The sequence below is a fragment of the Elgaria multicarinata genome, chromosome 3, assembly GCF_023053635.1.
Source record: "Elgaria multicarinata webbii isolate HBS135686 ecotype San Diego chromosome 3, rElgMul1.1.pri, whole genome shotgun sequence".
In the NCBI taxonomy this organism is placed as follows: domain Eukaryota; kingdom Metazoa; phylum Chordata; class Lepidosauria; order Squamata; family Anguidae; genus Elgaria; species Elgaria multicarinata.
The window spans coordinates 36,359,602-36,383,814 of record NC_086173.1 but is presented as its reverse complement, the minus strand read 5'-3'; the positions used below and the strand labels follow the sequence as shown (position 1 = coordinate 36,383,814).

General features: G+C 42.2%; 1 protein-coding gene across 5 annotated transcripts in view; it reads right to left on the bottom strand.

Annotated features, from left to right (window-relative positions):
• RHOT1 (ras homolog family member T1) overlaps nucleotides 1-24,213 on the bottom strand; it is a 48,820-nt gene that overhangs the window by 6,854 nt on the left and 17,753 nt on the right. For 3 of the 5 annotated variants that reach the window (XM_063119911.1, XM_063119913.1, XM_063119914.1), the window contains exons 8-19: nucleotides 22,610-22,711; nucleotides 18,285-18,383; nucleotides 17,308-17,416; nucleotides 16,445-16,565; nucleotides 15,388-15,472; nucleotides 14,770-14,915; nucleotides 13,761-13,861; nucleotides 12,016-12,146; nucleotides 11,236-11,319; nucleotides 10,205-10,324; nucleotides 6,313-6,515; nucleotides 3,231-3,353 (exon numbers count right to left, since the gene is read on the bottom strand). In XM_063119911.1, the coding sequence (XP_062975981.1) occupies nucleotides 3,231-3,353; nucleotides 6,313-6,515; nucleotides 10,205-10,324; nucleotides 11,236-11,319; nucleotides 12,016-12,146; nucleotides 13,761-13,861; nucleotides 14,770-14,915; nucleotides 15,388-15,472; nucleotides 16,445-16,565; nucleotides 17,308-17,416; nucleotides 18,285-18,383; nucleotides 22,610-22,711 (1,424 nt within the window). The remainder of the gene's footprint in view (nucleotides 1-3,230; nucleotides 3,354-6,312; nucleotides 6,516-10,204; nucleotides 10,325-11,235; nucleotides 11,320-12,015; nucleotides 12,147-13,760; nucleotides 13,862-14,769; nucleotides 14,916-15,387; nucleotides 15,473-16,444; nucleotides 16,566-17,307; nucleotides 17,417-18,284; nucleotides 18,384-22,609; nucleotides 22,712-24,213) is intronic. The other 2 variants (XM_063119912.1, XM_063119915.1) reach the window with 1 other exon arrangement.

The following is a 24,213-nucleotide window of genomic DNA, read 5'->3' as shown; positions in this document are numbered from 1 at the left end:
AGTTCAAACCAACAATCCTGCATCCCATAACGGGGATACAATTCTGCATTAAAATGAATTTCTATTTCTATAACGACAGGAAAACTTCCCTGGGGCACTTGGATCCACACCTTTGGTAGAGTTCTTGTAATACAAGTCCTATGCTCGTCACCTCTGCTTTTTCTCAGGCTGACAGGAGATCCACAACTTCAGTCTTACTTAACCATTTACATAAAGTCTAATTAAATGTTCAGCTATAGTCAAGAAATTCTTTACAAGAGTATGGCCTGATTCACATGTGATGCTTAGAGGAATCAAGCAGTGTGCCACATTGCTCCCGCTTGGCTCCTCCTGCAAGCAGGAATGGCTAAAACGCTGGGAACTCTGACTTGTCTCTCTCCAAATGAGCTAGAGTCATAAATGAACAACAAACCCTGGCTTATAAATCTGGCTAGTCAGGGAAGAGATAAAAGTAAGCTTCCCTTATAGTTATATTGTCTGATAAAGCATGAAAGTCAAGAGCCTACTTATTATAATTCTATACTACGCAATAGCCAAAGCTTGTTGCTCTTAAAACTGCAACAGCACAGGTCACACTGTTCTTTTTAAGGACCTCACACATGAGCCTCCCACCCTAGGGCAAAATTGTGCTTAAAAAGGGTGCCACCTAGTGAAATGCGGTCAGTTAGGAAGGTTTCATGGGAAGAGAAATTCACACTGAAGCTAATGCTGTTCCCACTAGGCGATGTTATGCGGTTTTGCACACACAGTCAGGAGGTGACGCACTTATTTTTTATATTTTGCACTGGGTGACCCCTACACACACACACACACTGAGGGTGCATATACACAGAAAAATACTGTATTTCTGCATACAAGTGAGATGGGAACTGCAGTTATATGTACAACTGTGATACTACATTTTGCACAGTGGAAAAATAATGGTTGCCATTTGTGAGCTGTGTGAAATGGACATACTATATGGTACAGAAAAATGGGAAGTCTGGGATTACCTGTGAATTTGAGAAGAAGGCAGCTAGCTTGGGGAAAGCCCAGTTCTCTAGGGCTGCTCATAGCCCCCCCTTTTTTTTCTGTATGGAGGAGCATTAAGTCATGTGAGCATTCAGACTCAGTGGAAGTCCAGACATAGTCCAGACTCAGATTTGCCACCTCAGCTGCTGATGGTGGCCTGAAAAAACAATCTGTCCAAAAAAAACCTTCTCTTTTGGGGGGAGTGATGAGAACTCACCCCACCTCCCCAAAAAAGGAAGCTGCAATAGGCACCTGCCTCCCGTAACAAAGACAGAAAGTCACCTGAGGATTAAGGTGATCACCTGAGGATTTTGTGAACCACCCAGAGAGCTCCGGCTATTGGGCGGTATAGAAATGTAATAAATAAATAAATAAATAAATAAATAAATAAATAAATAAATAAAATTAAGGGGAACCCCACCTCTCCTATTCAAAGTTCAGATTCTGCCGACCTACCTCCAGAGAAGGACCTTTCTCCTCTTGCCCTCAAGGGGAGAATATATTTCTTTTGGTTGTCTGTCATGAACAATGACAGGCATTTAAAACTTGGCAACATGTTGCTAGCAGTATAATGTTTAGTCCTCTCCCATATATACAGAGATAGACCAAGGCCAGATTAATGACCTGGGTTGCAGAGAGCTAGCTAGTCAACACCTAAGATACAGGGTTAGCTTGAATAAGGTTTCAGAGACTTGCTTCCTACTTAAAATTTCCTGGCAGCAGTTAACAAGAGCTGTGCAGCTGGAATGACCAAGGGGCACAGATCAGGGGTGTGAGTTTCTTACTACATGAATACTTTCATATTCCTTATAGATCTCCCTACTATGCACTTAAATAGTTGTGCTTTAAAATGCACTTTCAGAGTCAAGTCTTAAGTTTTGTCAAGCACAGAAACCTCCCATAAACTTAGTTTTCCAAAACATTTAATTCCAACCAGAGGTCACTACAATAAGGCTACTAACTAGGAAGAACTTCTACACCACAGAAATATAATTTGATCTGAACTGCCATTCCTTTTCTGGTCCAGTCTGACACAAGATGGGGTGTGCATTTAACATTTATGGACCTGCTAAATCCTTTTCTCTGTGTGTGTGTGTGTGTGTGTATGAGTGAGACAGAAAAGGATTCGATTCATGCTGCGGTATAAATTAGATAAAGCACTGCTTGCAATACTGAATAATCTTTACAGAATATTTGCTAGCTGTCAGTTATCTTTCCCAGAGTATTTGAATGGCTTGAGCAGACAACAATTTACTAGTGTGTATTCTTAAAATGTATAAACAGGTAGTATTTTGTTAGAGAGGAATTTGTTGTTAAATGCCACAGATCTCATCACACCATATCCATTCTCAGGACCAAACCTATGCATTTGGAACACAGGAAGTCAATTTGACTACTATCTAGAATATTTCACAAACCAAAAATACAGAAATTTAGATAGTAGGAGGCCTCTGGTCAATTCTAGTCCCCAAAAGGATGTCAACTAGTCTCCCAGTTGCCAAGCTAGAGTTTTCAGAGGTACAGAACGTGTTAGCAAACCACTTTTCTGGGTTCACATATGAGGCACTGATCAATTATCTTTCACGCCTTTTATTAAAATTATCTTATAGGAAAACTAGCTGCTGACCCGGGCTGTACAGTTTTCCTCATGCCTTAACTCAGCTATAATCCTCTACATGAAACCTATTCCTAAACTTTACATCAAAATTACATATATACATCTAATGCTACAGTTCTGTGGAGCTGTTCACATGTAACAGCAACAAATCATGGGTTAACAGCAGCAAATCAGTCCGATCAGAGGTTCCTCCGTGACGTTCAAAGCATAGGTTGTTTAATCAGGATGATCAGAAACTGCATATGGAAAATGGTGGTGGCGTATGCTGTGGCAAATCTTGGTTTGATTAACTCAGGATTTACAGCCATTACATGTGAACTGGGCCTTTGTTAAACAAGGATTTTGCTTTTTACCAGTCATCTTGATAACAACCTCAACTCTATATTTTTATTCTTACTAAACTGCTAAACTGGTGTGCTTAGAATAAGCACCATTTGAAAAGAAACATTTTAAACACAAAACTAATATTTGCAACATTGGGTACATTTGCCTGCTCAATGGATATGGAGTGAAGCATCTGTCTCAATTACAAAGTTCAACCATTTGTTTAATAAAAGTACTTTTAAAGCACGCCTGATTCCTAGTAAATAAAATCAAAGACCTGTTAAGAACTGCAGTGAAGAGTTTGTTCTTTACAGATTGCAGCAAGTCTGAGTTGAGGAGGTTCTGACAGATGCAAAATGTACACCTGTTGCAGCTGCACATACAGCGTAACCGGGCATGGCTGCGAAAACACACAGAAGGACAGGAGTTGAGATCTCAGGCAGAAACCAGGGCTGAGCCCAAACCAAGAGAGGTGGGGATAAATTGGTAACATTTTGTGGAAAAGTGAGGCAAGGGTAGACTAAAGTTGTGTAGATTTCCAGGAGGAGATATTTTGGGGGAAATGCATTGTGCCGATATGCCTGCATCCCCTTGAAGGAAAAAAAAAGTACTTTTATTTTACATTGATCTTAGAAAGTGTAGAAGAATGGAATAGGTGTTTGCATACTAAGAGGTAACTCCTCCCAAATCCACAGAAAGAATGGGATTAAATTGCATTCTCAAACTGAACAACTTCATTAAGTGACAGCTACCCTTACCTCTTCCATCCCAACCAACACACACATGCTTAAGAATCAGGGAAAGAGCAGGGAAAGTTAAGGAAGTCAAATATTTCATTGCATTTTCCCCCCAAAATATTTATATATTCCAGGGTAGCCAAACGCATCAAGCAAAAAAGCAAAACAAAAATAGAACCTGAACTTTGACGTCTATTTCTTCTTCTTACAAATCTGGATTTCTGGTAAAAGCAGGTAATTTTGCCTCCACTGAACAGTCAAAATATACAACCCTGAAGCTTTTGATCCTTGCACTTTCACGTGTTTCTTCATGCTCTACTAGAGCACAGAAACATTATAAGTGCTGTAAAAAAGAATTAGACCTATCTTCCATCAATATCTATCAATGGTTCTTCACTGGAAGAGCTAGAAATGGAAAGTCCATGTCGAAAGCCAGTATACCTTTAATTACCAGCTGGGAGGACAAACTAAGGAAGGCTACTGCCAACTTGAATAGGATGTTCCTGGGCACATAGAAGGCAGCATCCAATGTCATCACAGCACTAGTGCTGAAGATGTTGCCCTAGCATAAGCCAATGCTAGCACATCATCAGAGTTTGCCTAGGCAAAGGGGAAAAGCAGCAATATGCCATGGAAATTAAGTGGCAAATCACTGTTCCCTTAGCCTAGCAAGAGTTAATGATGTTGTGTTAGTATTTGTTTACACTAGCACAACATCATAAACCCTAGCACTGTGACAACACTGGACACTGCCCACATTTCACTTCACAGAAGAAAATGAGACACCCCTGTTCTAGTGGAACCACAGATGTGAAGGCCTAGAAGAAGAAAGGGGGAAACATTTTCCTTCCCCCGCCCCCAACCCTTCACATCTCTAGGCGGAACTCAGGTTTGTACTGAATAGTGGCTGAATCTGCTACTTTGAAATGATTTCTAACCCAACAATCTACAAAAGGTCCAATGAAAGGCGAAGGCTGCAGACTGGGTTTGCTTGGCAACAGAGTGAGATGCTTAGTGAGAAACCGCAATCTTAAGACAAACTAAATCTCAAGCCGGATAAACAGTTATGTGGGGAATATAGGAAACACAGGGCATCTATTACATTTTGGGAGTAATGTGTGCCCTATATAGAGAATGATAAGCCAGGGAACTCATGCAACACATTTCTGCAGTGCCTCTAGAAATAAAACGTGATGCTGCAAGTATCATGGAAAATGCAGACTTTCCGTTTTAACAATGCCTGCAGGGCAGTTTGCTTTAGCAAAACTATAGCTTGAAACTGCCTAAAGGTATCCCATTTTCCACACCAATATATTAAGTGTTTTGAACCCTCTAAAATGTTATATTTGTGCTAATTACTCTTTTACATTGCTTATGGTACCTGAGCACATAGAAAGGTTCTTTTTAAGCCAAGAGATCAGTTAAAATTGATTTCTGTAACTATGTGATGGTGCCATTCTACCTTACTACAGAGCTTACCACTGCTGGAAATAAGTTATTGTGACTAGGATGTTTGTGTCATGTTAAAGTAGTGACTATTTAAGAGAGAGCAAGATCTCACTTAAGACATGCGTACAATAGTTTTGAGTGGTTTCTTTGCTTCCAGCTTGCCAGGGTCTTCAATTCAGAAATGCTAATGGCATTGCCACAGGGAACAGCAGCTCTGGCCTCCTGAGCAGAAACAGAGTGCTGCCTAAGTGGTAGTCCCCTGCTCTGTCCAATAGGTGCCCCTGTGCTTTAACTCCCTTAAAGAGAATGAACCCACATCTTTCCCTTAAGAATGCCCTGTTCCCCTTCATCACTGTGATAAAATGTAGCTAGTACATGACCAGGGTCCCAAGAGCTAGTTTACACATGCCTAAGGGCTTGGCTATGCCCAGCAGGGTTTCTTGACTTTTTTCTCTCTGAAGAGCAGACCACCGTGCCCTCTCTCTGAGAAGTGGTTTGCCATACAGCATGGAGAGCTGCTATTGAGCCCAAAGCCTCTTTGGGCATGTGGAACTACTTTCATGAATTCTTTGGATCTTGGACCATATGTATAAGGGCCGAATAAGGAGACATGCACATACTGGCTAATACAGCACACTGATAATCAGATACCATCGTAAGAATCAAATGCTCAATGTGTAGCTTGGAAGTTAGCCTTTTATCCATTTGTGAAACTATACAGGTAGTGTCATTGATTTCAAAAAATAAGTACTAATATTTTACCTGAAGCTTTAGTTATCCATGTTCCCCCCTCCCAATAAACAAGGGTCCTCACAACTCTTCGTTAATGAATGAGTAATGACGATGAGCAATGCAAAGCATGCATACATGGAGAGAATCGAACCCCATGTCTTCCAGCTAGATCTAATCCTGCAATGTATTTAGACAGTCTTGTCTCAAAAACACATTATGTGACTAGCTAGCACAAAGATGTTTAAAATAAAATAAAATAATTTGTATCATTTGCATTTCTCTGCCAATTTAAACTCTTTCATTTAGTTGCATCACGGACATCTCCCTCTGTTGCTAAACACAATTTCAGTGGGGCACAGAGTTCCATTCTTACGGCAACAACAGCATGCAAACTTGTCATGATCCATGCAGTATGGATATTAGGGTGGTCTGGATACTCACGGATACATGGCCATCGTCGTCAGCTTAACGAAGATGTCCTTACTTGGCGCATCAACAGTGTTACAAGAAAAGGCTTGTGGTGGAGGCATTTTGTGTTTTTTGCAGAAGTCAGCTGGGGAAATGCTGTATTCTTGTCTAACTTCATGCAGGTCTGACTTGGCAGCTATCACTAGGCAAGGTATCCTGCTGTCCATGAAGTGTTGCTATGTATTTAAAAGGGGGGGGGGGAGAGAATTAAAGTAAGATGCAGACAAACTGGGTAAAAGTCAATTGGCTTAGACTTGTTTTTCCACAAATATGGCATAGCAAGGATGTTTTTGAAATCAATGAGTTTCAAAAGCAGTTTGAGATACAATCTGTGAGGATAGTTCAAAAAAGGATTGATAAAAACTGCATCACGCTCACATCAATTTAAGTAGCTCTTTGGATCTTGGCCATAGTTTCATGTGGCAAGATTTAACTGACTTACACTGTAATCACAAGTATGCTTACTCAGACAAAATTTTCAGTGACTTTAACTGGATTTATATCCTAGTAAGTAATCCGAGGATTACGGTGTTAAAGTCTGTTGCAGTGCCTAATCTTTGGATTCAACGAAACAAAACTTCAGATTCAATATCCTGAAAGCATGAAATCTTAAGTATATTTTTACTTGTTCGATTAAAATTTATCAATGTATCCTAAATCAGTACAGTGAAGAAACGTCACTTAAATCAATGGGCGCGCAAAGCAGAAATGTCAAATGGATCATGACATTTGAGTTGTCTTATACAATTTACCAAATGTCTGGTTCTCAGTACCACGTTCAGTCATTGTTAAGTCTATTTTCAAATACCGCAGTGAGATTTTTATTTGGAAGTTCTAGTGAATAGTATTTCAGGTATTCTATCCCTACCCCAAAAAAAGAACTTGTGAAATGTTTGAAGTTTAAGAAGCATCGGGTTGAAAAATATTGTTTAATGATAAACGTTTCACTTACAAATTGAATATACTATTACCATGAGGGATGAGGTCCTGAACACTGTATATCACTGTCAGTGGAGCTTTCCAGAGCATCCACACATGGCAAGCTACAAACATGAAGGATAATAATGCTAACCCACCCAGTGTGGGTTGCTGTTGAACCATGAGCTATCATGTTGCCTGAATGCAGTGCATTTTCCACAGGGTGGCTTGTTAGCCATGTAGTGTAACTTATTTTTCTTGAACATGCCATCTTGGGAACCCATGGTTTGTTGTTCAGGGTGGTTAACAAGCCACACTGCATGGTTAATGAGCAAACCTGTGGAAAATGTGCTGTGTTCAGACAACATGATAACCCATGCTGTGGAAAAAGTGCTAAGTTATCCATGCTCTGATAACCCCTCGTTTGGATTACTGCAATGCGTTATATGTGGGGCTGCCTTTGAAAACGGTCCAGAAACTTCAACTGGTACAAAACAGGGCAGCATGGTTACTAACAGGGACTGGCCAACGAGACCACATCACGCCAGTCCTTTTCCAGCTTCATTGGCTGCCAGTCCAGGTCTGGGCCCGATTCAAAGTGCTGGTATTAACATTTAAAGCCCTAAACGGCTTGGGGACAGGCTATCTGAAGGAACGCCTCCTCCCGTATGTACCTGCCCAGACCCTAAGGTCATCTTCAGGGGTCCTTCTCTGCGAGCCCCTGCCAAAGGAAGTGAGGCAGGTGGCTACCAGGAGGAGGGCCTTCACTGCTGTGGCACCCCAGCTGTGGAATGAGCTCCCTAAGGAGGTTCGCTTGGCACCTACATTATATGTCACGCCTCCTCCCATATGTACCTACCCGGACCTTAAGATCATCTACAGGGGCCCTTCTCCGTGAGCCCCTGCCAAAGGAAGTGAGACAGGTGGCTACTAGGAGGAGGGCTTTCTCCGCTGTGGCACCCCGGTTGTGGAATGAGCTCCCCAGAGAGGTCCGCCTGGCGCCTACACTGTACTCCTTTCGTCACCAGCTGAAGACCTATTTATTCACTCAGTATTTTAACACTTAATTTTAACTTAAATTTAAATTATACTGTTTTAACTCTGTATTTTAACCTTATATCAATTTTGCTGCGTGGTTTTTATCCTGGTTGTGCTTTTTATATTGTATTTTGTATTTGTGTTTTTAACTTGTTGGTTGTTTTATGATGGTTTTAATTTTTGTGAACCGCCCAGAGAGCTTCGGCTATTGGGCGGTAAAATGTAATAAATAAATAAATAAATAAATAAAAATATGCTTTTAGATGCCAGGTGAAGACCTTTTTATTCTCCCAGCATTTAAACAGTCTATAAAAAATGTTAACTTGGTGTTTTAAATTTGCAATTTTGCATTGCTGCTGTTTTTATCTGGTTGAGCATTTATATTGTATTTTATATTATGGTTTTATATTGTTGTTTTATACTTTGAATGTTTTTAATTTTTGTGAGCCGCCCAGAGAGCTCCGGCTATTGGGCGGTATAGAAATTAAATAAATAAATAAGTTCAGGCAACATGATAACTCAAGGTTCAAGAACAACCCACATTGGGGTGGGCTAGCATGTTATGTGAACCCGGCCTATATTTCCTTTGATTGTCCAGCATGAACAATTATAGGAATTTAAGACTTGGCGACATGCTGCTAGCACAGTATAATGCTTAGTCCTCTCCTTTATAATGAATAAGAGACCAAGGCCAGCTTAAAGCGCTCATTCTGCTTGCCTGGGTTGCAGGGAGGCTGGCTAGTCAACACCTAAGCTATGAGGTTAGCTACCCAGGTATCTCCAGAAAAAGGTTTAAGAGACTTAACATAAGAACATAAGCAGAGCCATGCTGGATCACACAGAGTGGAAAGGGGGGCTGGGAAAGTGTAGAAGCATTCCAGAGTTGGCAGCCTTATTGTAGTGACATCTGGTTGGAATTACACCTTTTGGAAATCTTGGATCCTTGCCAGTTTAAATCGTGCACCATGTAATTCTTGATCTGAACTATCTTGCTGGACTGGGGAACTCTGGATTCTTGTCTGCTTTTGATCTCATACTGTGGACCGGGGCAGAGGTAGATGAGACTTTGCTATCAATGTCGTCTTGCTTTGCCTGGAATGCTTCCTCGTTTGGACTCATTGTGAACCTTGGACCCATTTGTCTGCATTGAATTCTATATCATGAAACCCATGATTTGAACTAACTTGTGGGACTTATCTGATTTATGGTTGTAACCATTAAGCTTTTACCATGGGGTCTAAGAAGTTGTTCTCTGTAAAGTGATCTGCTACAATAAAAAACCTCACCAATATATGTGTTTCTTTGTAAGCTTGCCAGTGCAAAACAAAAAAGCAGGCCTCGGCAGGGTATTGCATGGTCGTCATCTCCCCCAACCCCATTGTAGCCTCACAACCATCCTAGGGGGTAGGTAAACCTGAAAGAGATTGACTCAATGTCACTCAGCCCCATGGCTGAATGTGGATATACTTTAAGCACTATAACACACTAGCTAAAAGTACACATATGGTAACTAGATTTTTGCTATGTCACCTCCGGGCAGGAAGGCATATCCATTTTCTAGCTAATACACTACCTTGAATCAAATACATCAGGTACATTCATGTTTTACATTAACTCTGTAAATTGCTTCAAATGAATTTACCATGAGCCTGTTCAGATGACATGCTAAGCCGTGGTGGTTAAGCATTTTGAGGTAAATGTTATGACTTAGCGTTTCATGTAAACCATGACTTAGCATGTCATGTAAATCATTCCTAACTATGGTGGCTACACAACCACAGTTTTGCTTCAAAAGGCTTGGTGGCCTAAACATGGCTTAGTGTGTTGTCTGAACAAGCCCCATATGGCTAAAATAAAGATTTTTATTTTCCAGATTTTTAGTTGCTGTTAGACACATGGAAATACAAACCTTAAAAATCCTGGCACAGTATTCAAAGGACTTGGGGTTGCTCACATCATATACTAGGCAGACAGCATCACACATTATTTCTGCATCACATAGGAAGTCAGATTCACAAACATTATGCAACTATGAAGAGAAAAGAAAATACTAAAGATTAGAAGCATACTTTACATACTTCTTTGCTTTCACATTCACCTTTGCTTCTTTTTCTTTTTAACTGAACAAAAGATGAAACCAACATTAATGTAGACAATGTTTACTACATATGGGCCACTATTTACTAGGATCGGATGACTCCTTTTTGTGAAGCTTTGTGTACCTATACACATGTATGCACGTATAAGTATATACATTTTAAATGGCAAAAAAATCACAATGACTGGGTTCAAATGACCCAATAACCAATAGTGGGTTAAATAGTCAATGGTTGGTTATTGTGTTGTCTGTCGGGACTTTTTCACACCATGATTGGTTATTTGGCCGAAATAACCGATGCAAATAACCAACTCTGTGCAGAGTTGAATATTTGAACAACTGTTGGTTATCGTGTCATGTGTCGGGCACCGTTGACTATTTCGTCACACACAATTGGTTATTTTCAGTGACTACGCAGTCCCCTGGCAAGAACAAGCAAACCAGTGGCTGCCACTCTAGTCCAGCTGACAGAACTCACAATGGCTGATGAAATACCAGCAGTAGGACGGGGTGGGGTGGGTGTCAAACACACACACTGTTGACTAATAGTCAACTCAATGCCGGCCTTAATCCACACCACGGTTGATTATAATCATGTTGTGTGGGGAGTACCCCCTTGATAATCAACCATGGAGTTGACTAATAACCCACCATTGACTATTGTGTTGTCCAAATGCAGTCAGTAAATCATTACGCATCCTAAGCATGCATTTCTACAGTGTAAAAAAGTAACATTTGCAGATTTTCAATGGATTGCAAAACTTTAATACCATTGTCACTCTAAACAGTCCTAAAAAAGTAAAGCTTCATATTCAAATGTCAATATAGCAAAATGGTCTTACCAGCAAGTATTTTTCTTGCCCATACACATAAACTGTATTAATTGCATAATAAGATTTGTGGTCTGGACGTATGTGCTTCTGTCTCTGAAAGCATAAAGGAATTCAAATATTATAAAGCAAACACTTTCCTCATGAACTACATTAGGAATAACGTATCATGCATTATCTAAAAATAATCTGGAATGTCAACTGAAGACTGCATTAAGAAAAAAATAACAATATTCTACCAATTTATTGTATGAAATATTTCAATACACAAGCTTTCCGTTGTGTAGAAAAATATCATAATGGTCTTTCCAACTCACAACCAGTGTGGCACTACAGTAGTGGTTCCTCCTAGTTGTTAAAGGTTGGTATGTGGTATACCCGGCCACAATAGCTTCGGCTATTAAGCTGTATAGAAATGTGATAGATAGCTCTGCCGTGCTCCTTCTGTAGGTCAGGTGGAGCACTCCGGGAATGGGTGCAGCTCCTTAGTACTTCTCCCAAACCCAGGAAATAAGCGCTGTAGAGCTATTGCAGCCGTCTCTCCAAGCCTTGAGAGGCAACCTCAATAGTGCCCACTTCTGCCAACTTCACAGAAAGGGGTTGGAGCAGATAAATGAAGGGGGGAATGGAAGAGAAGCATCAAAAGTAGGGAAGGTAGAAAATGATGTTAAGAATATGTTTGCAAGGCTACTGTACTAGTGGTAATCAAGTGCTGCCAATTGGAAGTTACTTCCTAACTGCAATTCGGTGTTACAACTTATCTTTGTGAATAAAAAACAGGAGGATTCTTACCATTAAGTTTCTTCCAAGCAGTGCCTGGAGGACTCCGCTTTTCCCACAGCCTTTCAGCCCAATGAGATTACACCTGAATACGTTCCTCTGAGTCTGTCTTTTCTGGAGGTCAATCTTTTTATCTCTAGTTACTAGAAACGGCAACAACAAAAAATACATTTCACTCAGATGCATGCATTACAGGCAAAGAGGACTAACAAGTATTACAAGGTGCACTGCACAAACAGAATCAGAGCAGCTTCAGTTGCCTAAGTAGTGAACTTGCTCACAATGTTTAAGGTTAAATGCTTCAGAACAGGCCCATTAGCTTCCCCACGGCTCTTGTCCCTTTGCTTTAAAGTGGCAGTAGGAACTTCGGGCATGGCTAGACCAGGGGGGTGGAGGGGGATGATCTCGGGATATGATGATCGCAAGATCCTCCCACTCAGTCTAAACACGGTGCACGACGACCCAGGAGGAAGAGGACGTTGTGCCCGCCATTTTGTTTGTTTTTTATCGGAAATGAGCACAGGAGCGCTCAAAAAGGCCCCACCCCCTGCCCCCACCCCTGATGGGCACGGAGCTTCTGAAGAGCTCCGTGCCCCATGCTCGTTTCCCGGCTCATCACAGTTACTCACGAGGAGCTGGGACAAAAACGGGACGTCCGGCCACACATCCTGTGGTCTTGGGACAAACCCAAGACCACGGGAGAAGTTGGGATTAAAGGGTATGCCAATATCCCAGGGAACGGGAGGGATCATCCCTCCCTGCTCCCGGGATCTCCTGTGCATCATGTGGATGCACAGGGATGATCCTGGGGCAATCCCCGGGATATCAGCAGGTCTAGACATACCCATAGTCTTCCGTTACTTCACCTACAAGTATTCTGGTTAGTGCTGGCCATCAAACAGTGAAAAGAGAGTGAGCAGCATGGGAAAGCTAAATGGATTGGTGGGAGCTTGGCCCATCTAGTTGCCATCCACTAGCCTACTGCATCAAGGAAGGGGGCGGCTGGATCAAAGTCAGTGGGGCTGTTCAGGCAACACTCAGTGTCCCTGGTTCAGACTGTCTCCGGGGGAAGGGGGGAGATTGTGGCTTCTCCCCCCCGTCCCTGTGCGTGCTGCAGTTGAGCACACATCATTACATAATTACCCATGCTGCAGTGTGGGTTGGTGTGTCGTCCGACCAGTGTGGCAGGGATGGCTTCGTACCCACCCTACAACAAACTAGCCCACAGTTCAAAAAACAACCCACAGGCAACCCTTGAGTGTGGGTTAGTGTGTTGTGTGAACAGCTCCAACATTTCTTAACTAGAAGGTTGTAGCCCTTTCCTCCAGACCAAAGTAGACATTAGAGGGAGACAAATGGGTGCTATTCCATCAGGTCTCCTCTGCAACACGTAGTTGAAAAAACTGTGATGCGACATCACTGTAGCACTATTTACCCTCCATCCTGCACGTGGCAGCCAATGAAGTGATAGTGGGGAGATGGATGGGACACTGTCACACATTTTTCCAACTACACATTACTGGACAAGCACAGAAGGAGATGCCGGTTGATAATGCCGGCATGTCTCCCTTCGTGACATATAGTTTAGGTCTCTGCTTCATTGCTTGCTCTGCCTCTTTCGTTCAGCCACCATGCCTCTGGATTCTACCGTCCATCATGTTCCACACACTCAGTTGAATGGAAACAAGACAACTAAGTAATGGATGTTTTGCTTTCTAAAATCCTTCCAAAATACATCGGAACCTATAGGCTATTACCTGTAATTGCTGATGCCTGGGATTCCTGTTCAGTCAATATTGAATATCCTAAATAGCCCAAATACTCAAGACAGCGCTGTACATCTAAGTATGTAGTTAGTCTAGTAGAGAGAAAAAGTATGTTTAAGTTACGAACACTCCAGTTTGCCATAAGGCACTTATGACTTGTGCAGTAAAAGTTACAAATTTATGAAAAACTTCTAGAGAAAGTAAAATGAATGAGAGAGTAATCATTTTGTGTTGGCCTAACTCCAACACAGAGTTAGGCATTCATAAGGCACTGATTTCAATGGGCTTAAGTATGCCTTACTCTTCAATGGATGTAGACTCATGTCTCCAATAGGAAAGATGTCAAAACATGAGTAATGGAAAGGCCAGAGAAGGGCATGTTTTCCACTTCTAGTCACAGTAATTCTCTCTTGATGTAGTCTGCTGCATCAAATATATGCAACAAGCTTTAGCAAGCAAACTCACACTATTGGAGGAAGAAATATCATGGAGACATTTCAAAGAGACTTGCTTTGCCAGTTTTTAAACTGCAGCAGAATCCACTGGAAAATCTTCTTCTGGAATACAGATGGGAGGGTAAAATATTTCCTTCCTCAAAAACCTCCCCGCATGTTAAGGATTTCAGCCTAGCCTGTCTCCCAAACATGCTTGTTCTCAGTGTGTAGGGAAGTTTCAGTTGTTTGATTACCTTCAAGCTTGGTTAAGTCCAGAAAAACCTTTGCCAGTTGATTCGGATTGTGTACGCATTGAGAGTGGACTTGGTCATACGTATTTGTGTATTTATTAATTAAAATATTTGTAACTCATCCTATATCAATTGATCTCAGGGCAAGGAATAATAAGTAAGAAAACAACCGTGACATATCCATGTTGTGCCCTTATAAACAAAAACAAGTGAATTAATCATGGGCAGATCCTCCCCCCGCCCACCACACAACCTGGAGCCCTCTCAAAAGGCAGAATGAATAGGGGAGCATTGCAATTTATATGCTGCACTTACGTCCACTGAGAGAGAAATCCCTGATACGTTATCCAACCTCTTTCATTTGTACAAACAGTGCTGTTGACATCTGGTCCCCACGGCATATAAGGGAAGATTTTGAACAAATCCTTGATTTCATCAGGAGACAAAGCACAGTCTCGATCCTGAAAACGTATTTATGAAATTAATACTGCTAACATTTATATGTATTTATAACCATATTTATTCATGTTTTTAAAAATGGATTTTATTTCAGAAATGCACGAAGGTCTGCAATAAAGGTATAAATGGAGGAAGAATGAATGTTAAACCCATAAATGTAGCAAATAGATAAATCTACTTTATAGGTTGATTACAGACTTATAAATGCCTGTATTTTGCAATGGTTCTTTAAGCCCTGCTTCTAATGACTTAGATTATGAACCCCTGGTACAGGGAAACATCTATTATATAACACAATCATTTGACATTTGAGACCTTGAAATAGGGTGCAAAACAAAGTATTTTTTTAAAAAAAAAACCCTTCTCAACAGGTTTGTTCCCTTCTCCTCAATATATCCATAGCATACTCATTGTTGGAATGATGTTTTAAGGATTCCTTATGAAAATAGCCTCTAAATCAGATTAAAAGCTTACCAAATCATGCTTATCAAAAATGCTTTGAAGGAACAAATACGCATGGTGATTCAATTCTGTCGTACAGTCAGAAGGTATTTTTAACCTAGTTAGAGAGAAAACAACATCTTTGAATATATATACACACAGAGAGACAGAGAGAGAGAGAGAGAGAAAGAGAGAGAAATCCCTTATCTTTGATTTTGCCCTGACTGCTGCAGAGAGTATGCCAAATATCATACCACAACTTCATTTTCACACGTATTGCCAGTGAGCCTAGTAAAAACATAAGACTCCCTGCTGCTTCAGATCAAAGGCCTAGCTAGTCTAGCATCCTCTGTCTCCACAGTGGCCAACCAGATGTTGTTGTGGTTGAGAGAAGTGACTCTGTTCCTGGAGGTAGGATATAATATGTCATTCATCACGACTAGTAGCCAACACTTGAGTACTCTGACATGCAACATGAGCACATACATACATAAAGGAGACAAGATTAAGCACAGGCTTTGTGTACCTCCCGCTAAAATTAACCATTTTAAAATCCAGTTTGCTTCAATGCGAAAGCATATACAGTGAGCTTCATGGCGGAACAGAGATGATACCCAGGTCTTTCTGGTTAGGTATACCACACTGATTTTTTTCAAGATCAAATAGTGGGTAGGTACCTAAGTACATAAGTTAACAAATGTAGTCACCCGGCAATCATACATCTACAACTTGCTAATTTTACAAGTTAAGAAACTGGATAAAGGTGGAGAAGAGTTCCCCATAATGAGCCAGTCTGGCTCCAGTACATGACATGTGCAAGTCCCTGTAGGGAATATGTCAATAATCTAGATTACAGGTCCTAGACAACATTTGTTTTATATTATGCAGGCTAGAAATATCACAAAAGCACCTGGCTGGCCATTATTGGGAACAATGTTGGACTACATAACCTTTGGTCTGATCTAGCAGAGTTTTTATGTTCTAGGAATTCTGCATGCAGCTATCTCCCTTAGACTGAGGAATCGTTTTATAGATATACAGCACAAATTCTATTTAGAACGAAATAGAAACAAAGCCTACTGATACCTACAGAGGAAATAAATACTCTGGCGTGAGCTCTAGGTCATCATCATATCCAAAGCGCCGCAATACTGTCCAAGTCGTTTCATGTCTCCCTCGCTGAATGAAAAGTGTGTGTAGAAAAAGAAAGCCTGAAAAGAGAAAGCTGCTAGACTTTCACACACATTAGTACCCGGTGTTAGAATGCTTAGATGTAAAAAATAAGTTTAAAGCGAGCAACGCAACTCACAGGGCAGCCTTCCTTAACTCTGTACCCTTCAGATGTGTTGGGACTACACCTCCCAGTACACCAAATCTGGAGTGTACCAGGTTGAGGAAGACTGCCTGAGTTAGATCTCTCACAAAGAGTTATGCAAATGTCCCACTGCTGTCAAAACTGTTGTGTGAAACTTGCAGTGTATAAGGTTATACAGATTTGACATCAATTCTAGTGTCAAAACACAGAAAACTGGCTCCTTCTACTAGGAAAGAGATAATTGCCTCCCCTTCCAGCCAATCTTGCAGATGCAGGTAGTGCAATTCACCCAGCTATTTGGAGATGTCAATTGATAAGGAAATTATTCCTGATTCTTTTACATTTTCATTTCAGCTTTGAAAAAAACCAGCAAACAGGCAGACGAATCTACAGATAGAACAAGTTAAGAAGTTGCCATTTTGGAGAAATTGGTTCTGTAAAGAAGACCCTGATCGATTTAGCCAACCCAAAGCATCCCTAGCATAACCTGCAATTCACCTCACGCTTAAAACCATGCAGTCATGTTGTACTTCAAAGGCAGTAAAAGGAGACCAAGTCATGCTTTCTCGCCATGTTTCCTAGTTATCTGCAGTTCCTATCCCACCTCCCTATTTTAATGGGAGACATACAGTACCTACCCTTTAACGTCAGTCCATTAGCTGCAACTCCATCACTGAGATTTTTCCTGACTACATTCTTTACATCTTCCAGTGCTTGAGGTGCCAATGGAGTGTTAAAACAAATTCTCTAAGAAGGAATATTAAGAAATAATTCAAATCAAGGCTTGGCAATATAGACCCACTGGGCTGCACACAGTCCCTCAAACCCTTTATTGCTGCCCATGATCTCATATTACAACCCCAGCTTTCATACTAGTAACACAGTATGCTACCAGCCCTCACGATAGCAAGAGGTGCTTGAACACATTATGACAACAATAGCTAAAGGTTCAGAAATACGATTACAGCTTCTAATTTAGCCTTGTAGTTAGGTACTTGCTTGTGGGCAAATAAAACTGCATCTGGGTGACAAAGTGAACTCCATGGGCACTGTGTGAAAGCAGACTCCATGACATAGCACACCATTGTGGGTGACAATGACCTGTGTCTTGTTTCTCTCACCAAAAAGCTTTAGAGTACTGAAAATAGGGGTGCCCTCGGAACATTGTGGGAACTCCTAGCAGGAAGGGAGGGAGAAAATATTAACATATACAAAGTACTGAAGACAGCCAGAGCACGTCACTTCCATTCAGAAACAGAAGAAAGCAACAGTGTGCTGCTTTATTTCATGAGACACAGAAACCTAACGGCACAGTACAACTGTTTCCATTCTTGTCTGTCTCTCTGACAAGAAAGAAAGACAGCAGATAGGATCCAAAGCCTTGCAGACTTTGCAGCTCTTCTTCCTTCCAGCAGAACCCCACCCACTTCTGCCTCCCAAAAAGTTATCTTTCAAGGTAGAAATAGTCTCCCACCTGAGCACGGAGGGGGGGCTGGATCCTGGCCAATGTATTAAAAATGCTGAGAGTAGATCCGGTTGGTGTACTTGCTTTGGGACTGAGGTAACAGCTATAGATAAAAAGCAGCAGTGAGTACTAGAAATAATAAAGATATACCTGAAAGAAGTTGAGTTCTGCATCGTTAAGGGTGCCATCATTATCTTGATCTGAAATTCTGAAGATCCGAGTTAGCGCTTTTATACACGCAGGTTTCATCTACAGATCAAGACAGAGTGAGGAGTTGGGATTATTGTCTTCTAGCAGCTTGCCATTTCTTTTGCTTCAATATGAAAACCTTACCTACCCTATCACAAAACACCACCCCACAGAAGTCTAACAAAAATCCTCACACACTGTTATCGGTCTCATACATCTTACATGGCAAATATAAACTTTGTTTACAAAGGCTAGCAAAACTGTCCAACCAACCTGAAAGAGAGCAGGGCAAGACAAAGGGAGGTTTTAAGACCAATATTTCTTCTGACTAAAATTGTTTGAAACCCAAACACCTGATATATTCAGGGGATTTGCAACAGTGTCGTTTTGCCCCTCATCCTGAATCTTGTAGCCAGGCTACAAATATTCAAGTACATTTTTAATGCTTCTGGGGAATGGACTTTGATTCAAACTATCCGACTGGGGCTGTAAAATTTGAAGAACTGAAACACTGATAACAGTTCCTTCCTCCTAGTCAAAGTTCTTCATAAAGATCAGAAAGAGGTTTAATGGCACCAGTGCAAAATCTTTTTATTTATTTTCACATTTAGCCCTTGGACTTGCTTAATATTGGTACATCTACAAACTGATGACATGGCTTCAATATTCCAAACTACTTTATGTTTTAATAAAAATGATAGCTTACTGTAGCTCAGTATATACTACCAAGAATAATGTCTTAAACTCAGTAAGTCAGTGCCATGATACTTATTTACCCTAAAAGTAAGATTCAGAAGACTTATACACATTTAATAGATCAAGTTCAGATTCTAATTAGTTAGATTTTTTTAATGTTATGGCCGACTGGTCTTACTGTATTTCTTCGATTCTAAGACGCCATCGATTGTAAGACGCACACTAATTTCAGTACCACCAACAGAAAAAAAAGCTTTGATTCTAAGAAATAATAAACGCACCTGTGATTCTAAGACGCACCCCATTTTTAGAGATGTTTATATGGGGAAAAAGTGTGTCTTAGAATCGAAGCAATACAGTAAGTGATCTGTTGTAATAATACAAGAATGCAGGAATAAGATAGCTGTGTTTAGCCCCGGCACTAAAATAGACAACCGGACCAAGATGAAAAATCCATCAGTCGTGGTTGAAGCTTAATCATAGAGATTACTTCCTTAGCTCTCAGCATATTCATCACTTGCATTATCTAATCAGCACTGATGCAAGACAGAGAAAGAGAGAGAGAGAGAGAAAGAGAAGCAGGGAGGGAGGGCATAAACACCACAAAATCCATCCGCAACCTGTCAGACCTAAAATAACTCAACTGAAAGTTCAAGCCTCAACTTTCATATGAATGAAGTTTAGATGTAAGGAAAAGCTGATTGCTTTCTCTACCAAACAACTAAGGAGCTAACAAATACAGAAAATTCAGACATAAGAATTATTCCTGCCAGTTAAGATTAATTTACAGCCTGTGTAAAGAGAAAAGAATTCACCAATAAAAGTTCTCAGATGGTGCACAGCATGTAATTGTGGACCAGTGCATCAAATAAGAAAATACCTTGCTTGCATATAACAAAAATATTTTTATTTTACACACTTAATGGTGTCTGAGAAAAACACAACAAAACCTCCCTATAACAATAAAATAGTCAGAAAAACATCATAGCACAGAAAAATATCATAGCAGAAAAACAATAAGAATAAAAGTGCAGTGGAATGAACCTAGGTGTCTGCCTTAAATGCCTTCTGAAACAGAAAAGGTTTCCCCTTACAGCGGAAGGGGTGGAGCTCTAGAGTCTAGACACAATGGCCAAATTACCCTCTCCTGCATACTTACCTGCCTAACCTTAGAAGTTGGGGAGGGAACACAGAGAAAATCCTCAGTTGATGCACCATTTGAGAAGCAATTGACACGATGCCAGTGTCATGTGCTACCTATAGTGGGCTCCTTAGAACCTTCACCACCAACATATGTTTTTCACAAATTGAAGCTTCTAACAATCTTCATAAAGCAGCTCCATATAGAGAATGCTACAGTAGTCCAATATGAATGTTGCTAAGATATGCATGAACGCAGCATCACCAACTGGTGTATCAGCCTAAGCACTCCTGGCTGTCTCTGCAACATGGGCTTACTGGAGCAGAGCTGGATCCAGGAGCATTCCCAAACTACGAACCTAAACCTTCTGCATGGGCTTGCACTCCTTCTGAAGAAGCCAACCTTCTAAACCTGAATCAAATTTAGTCACAACCAACAGTACCTCCCAACTTATCTGGATTAAGTTTCAGTTTGTTAGCCCACATCTAGTGCTTCATTGTCCTCAAGCATGAATTTAGGATTTCCATAGCCTCCCTGGAATCTGATGCGAAGAAGAGAGTTGTGTCATCTACATATTGATGACAATGAACTCCAAAACATCAGACAATGTCTCCCAGCCATTTAATGTATAAGATAAAAAATACTGGGATACAAGATGAAACTCTGTGGGCTCCTATAAACTAAAGGCAACGGCACCAACCATTAGTTCCTCTGCACCACCTTCCCGGACAGTGTCCAGGAAGGAACAGAGCCACCACTAAACAGTGCATTCCAGTCCTTTCCCAGCCCAGAAGGCCAATAGCTGACGGTACTGAAAACTGCTGAAAGGTCCAAACAAACTAACAGGAACACGTTCCTTCCGTTCATAGCCTGGTGTAAGCCATCCACCATGGAAACTAAGGCAGTTTCTATCATAAACCAGGCCGGAAACCAGACTGAACAGAATCCATATAAAATGGCTTCATCCAGAAACACCAGAAGTTGAGAGGCCACCACCCGTTCAAGGATCTAGCCCCAAAATGACAAGTCTAAGGCTGGCTGATAAATTAAATACAGATATTCTATTGATTTTTTTGTCCCCCAACATTGGCCTAGCCACTGCTTGTTTCAAGGTGTGGGGGATATGCCCCTCCCTAAGATGAGCCAGGACGGGGAAGTACCAAGTGAGCAAGTGGTAGGCCTCACCCTTCCAAGCATTCTGTTCACGTCCTCAAGCTGCACAAGCTGAAAAGCATCTGCATAAGCAGGACAAGCGGAGGCCATGGGAACATCCATAACGACATCTGTAATTAATGTGGAATCCAGGTCGGAATGGATACTTTTGATTTCATCTACGAAGTGTTTTGCCAACTGGTCCCAGAGGGACACCCACCCCTCTTCTTGGGGCCAGTCTGCAATAGGGCCCTCGCCACTGAAATGTAACACTAGCAGATACTGTGGTGGACAAGCCTCTTTGCTAAGCAGCCTGTAAAATGGGTTCTTGTTCAGGCTCATCATGGGCTTTTCTCCACTGCTGCTGAAGTTGTTCCATCACCCTCAGTTCCTCAGAAAACCAAGAAGCCCGACAAGCTCTTAGAAGTGGGAGACCACACTTAGGAAGAATTGTGTCAACCACCTGCATCTTCTCTCCACCTCAGGGATTGACCAAAATCGTGACAGGGCCAGTCACACTAGCAGGGAACCACCCAAGAACTGTCAGAAAACCATATGAATCCATCAGTCTCTGGGAGTGGGACAGCCAAACTGTACCTCAATTGCTGCAGAGGGCACGGTTCTAAAACCTATAAGGGAATGGATCTGTCATGATTATTATCCTCCACCTCCAGATCACCTTTATCCTGCTCAGAACAAACACACCAAATCAAGAGTATGACTTGCCATGAAACCCTGAGCTGTACTAGGCAGAGGCAGCTCAGTGTGGGTGATGACCTCTCAGAACAACCAGTCTGGGGTGTTCAACACTACATCTCTCAGCCGAGGAATGGAGACTATTGGGCAGTAGGTGGACATTACAGCAAAGAACCTCTAAAACCAGGAGGGTAGCTATCATGGCAACCCTGATCCCATTGTTCAGGAGAAGAACCAGAAAGAGGAGGGGAAACCCAAGGATGTTTTTAACCTGTGTCCTCTTATGATGGCCTGCCAATGCCTACCACTGTATCGACCCTGTGTACTATTCTTGAATAGTATGCAGGCTGCTTCCAGGCCACCATCTCCATACCCAAACACATAGCAGCCAATGATCAAGGCAAAAATGGCAAATATTTGAGAACCTGGGGCCAGAGAGAGCATTTCAGGCTGTCAGAGGTGCCTCTTTTAGCTTTCAATGATTGGGAAATGCTGTCTGAGTACCAAACTGCTCTTTCTGGCTAGAGAGGACCATGCTGATACACGGGCTTTGGAGGAATTACTTGCAACGCTAATTTATAGCAGAAAAGTATCAAAATACCTCTTTTTCTTCTGGACAGTAGAGAGGTCCTGTAGGATGTAGAACAGCTTTCTGTGCATAATAGAATAATTCAGATATATTCTTCAAGTTCTTGGCTGAGCACTGGGGGGGGAAATGAAATTGTGAGCTATTCTGGAAGCTTTAGCATAATGTGGAAAGAAAAAAAAGCCCAGCACATAGGTACCCTGTTGACAGTTTGTTTGCCCAGGCATTTTATTGTTTTCTTAGGAACAGTATCCTGATGGCACGTTTTTGTTTTTTTCATACTGACTGGTTTTAACTGCCATTTTACCTGATACATTTTAATGCTATCATCATGCTTTTAAATTCTGAGCTGTCTAACCTGATATCATCATCTTAGCAGGACTGACCAATGGCTGGAGCCAAACTAGTCTTCGGGCCTTGCTAGAGGCCCGGTTTCCCTGCTGTGCGTCCACATGACACACAGGGGAATCCGGGGTCAGGCCGCGCTGAAGCCTCCCCTAACGTGACATAAGCGAAGTCGCTTATGGCGCGCCTTTTCCACAGCCCCGGCCTCAGGCCGGGGCTGCGGAACGTCTAGCAGGGTCCGTGGCTTTTTATGGCTACTCGCTTACTCACGAGTAGCCAGGAAAAGCCACGGACTGGGCACAGCGCTCAAACGAGTGCTGTGCCCATCGGGCCGGGGGGGGGATCCTGGGAGGGGGAGAGAGGGGCAGGGAGAAGGCCGGACCCGCCAAGAGAGGGGGGAGGAAAGCTGGGCACGGCATCGGGGATAGCAAGAGGGGTGGGGAGAAGATCGGGGATGGCAAGAGGGGTGGGGAGAAAGCTGGGCACGGCATCAGGGATAGCAAGAGGGGTGGGGAGAAGATCGGGGATGGCAAGAGGGGTGGGGAGAAAGCTGGGCACGGCATCGGAGATGGCAAGAGGGGTGGGGAGAAGATCGGGGATGGCAAGAGGGGGGGAAGAAGATCAGGGATTGCAAGAGGGGGGAAGAAGATCAGGGATTGCAAGAGGGGGGAGAAGATCAGGGACGGGATTGGGGATGGCAAGAGGGGGGAGGACGAGCGAGCAGGCAGGGGGGAATCAGGGGCAGGAAGGGCGGGAGGGGGCTTTATTTTTGTAAAAAAAACCTTACCTTGTCCGGAGTCTTTGGGCCGCACGTGGCCCCTTTAACAGTAAAAAAAAAATGGCCGACGCTGCAGGGCTTCCATAGTCCCTGCGCGTCGTGCGTGTGGGAGGCGGGGCGGCACGCGCTAAAGTTAGCAAGCCGTCGCCCCGCCTCCCTGCCGACTTATCCAGCATTATCTAGCAAGGCCCTTCCTTTTGCCATGGTTTTCTTTCTGGGACAAGGGGTGAAACTTCCCAGTAGCCCTTTTCCCCTCTGGCTGATGAAAGAGACCTGGTTTGCATGGCATGATAAGTCACGTTGGCCTGTCTCTGTGGGTTGTTTCAGGGTAGCTTGAAACTCTTTCCTTTTTGCAATCTAATGTGGGGTGGATTTTTTTCCCCTTCCGTGTTGGCAACCTTAGCAAACCAACAGAAAGTGTGCTGATATAGGAATGAAGAAACAAGAAGTCCTGCCACAAAGGCTCCTGGAATACGTGCTGGGAAGAGGTGGGAGG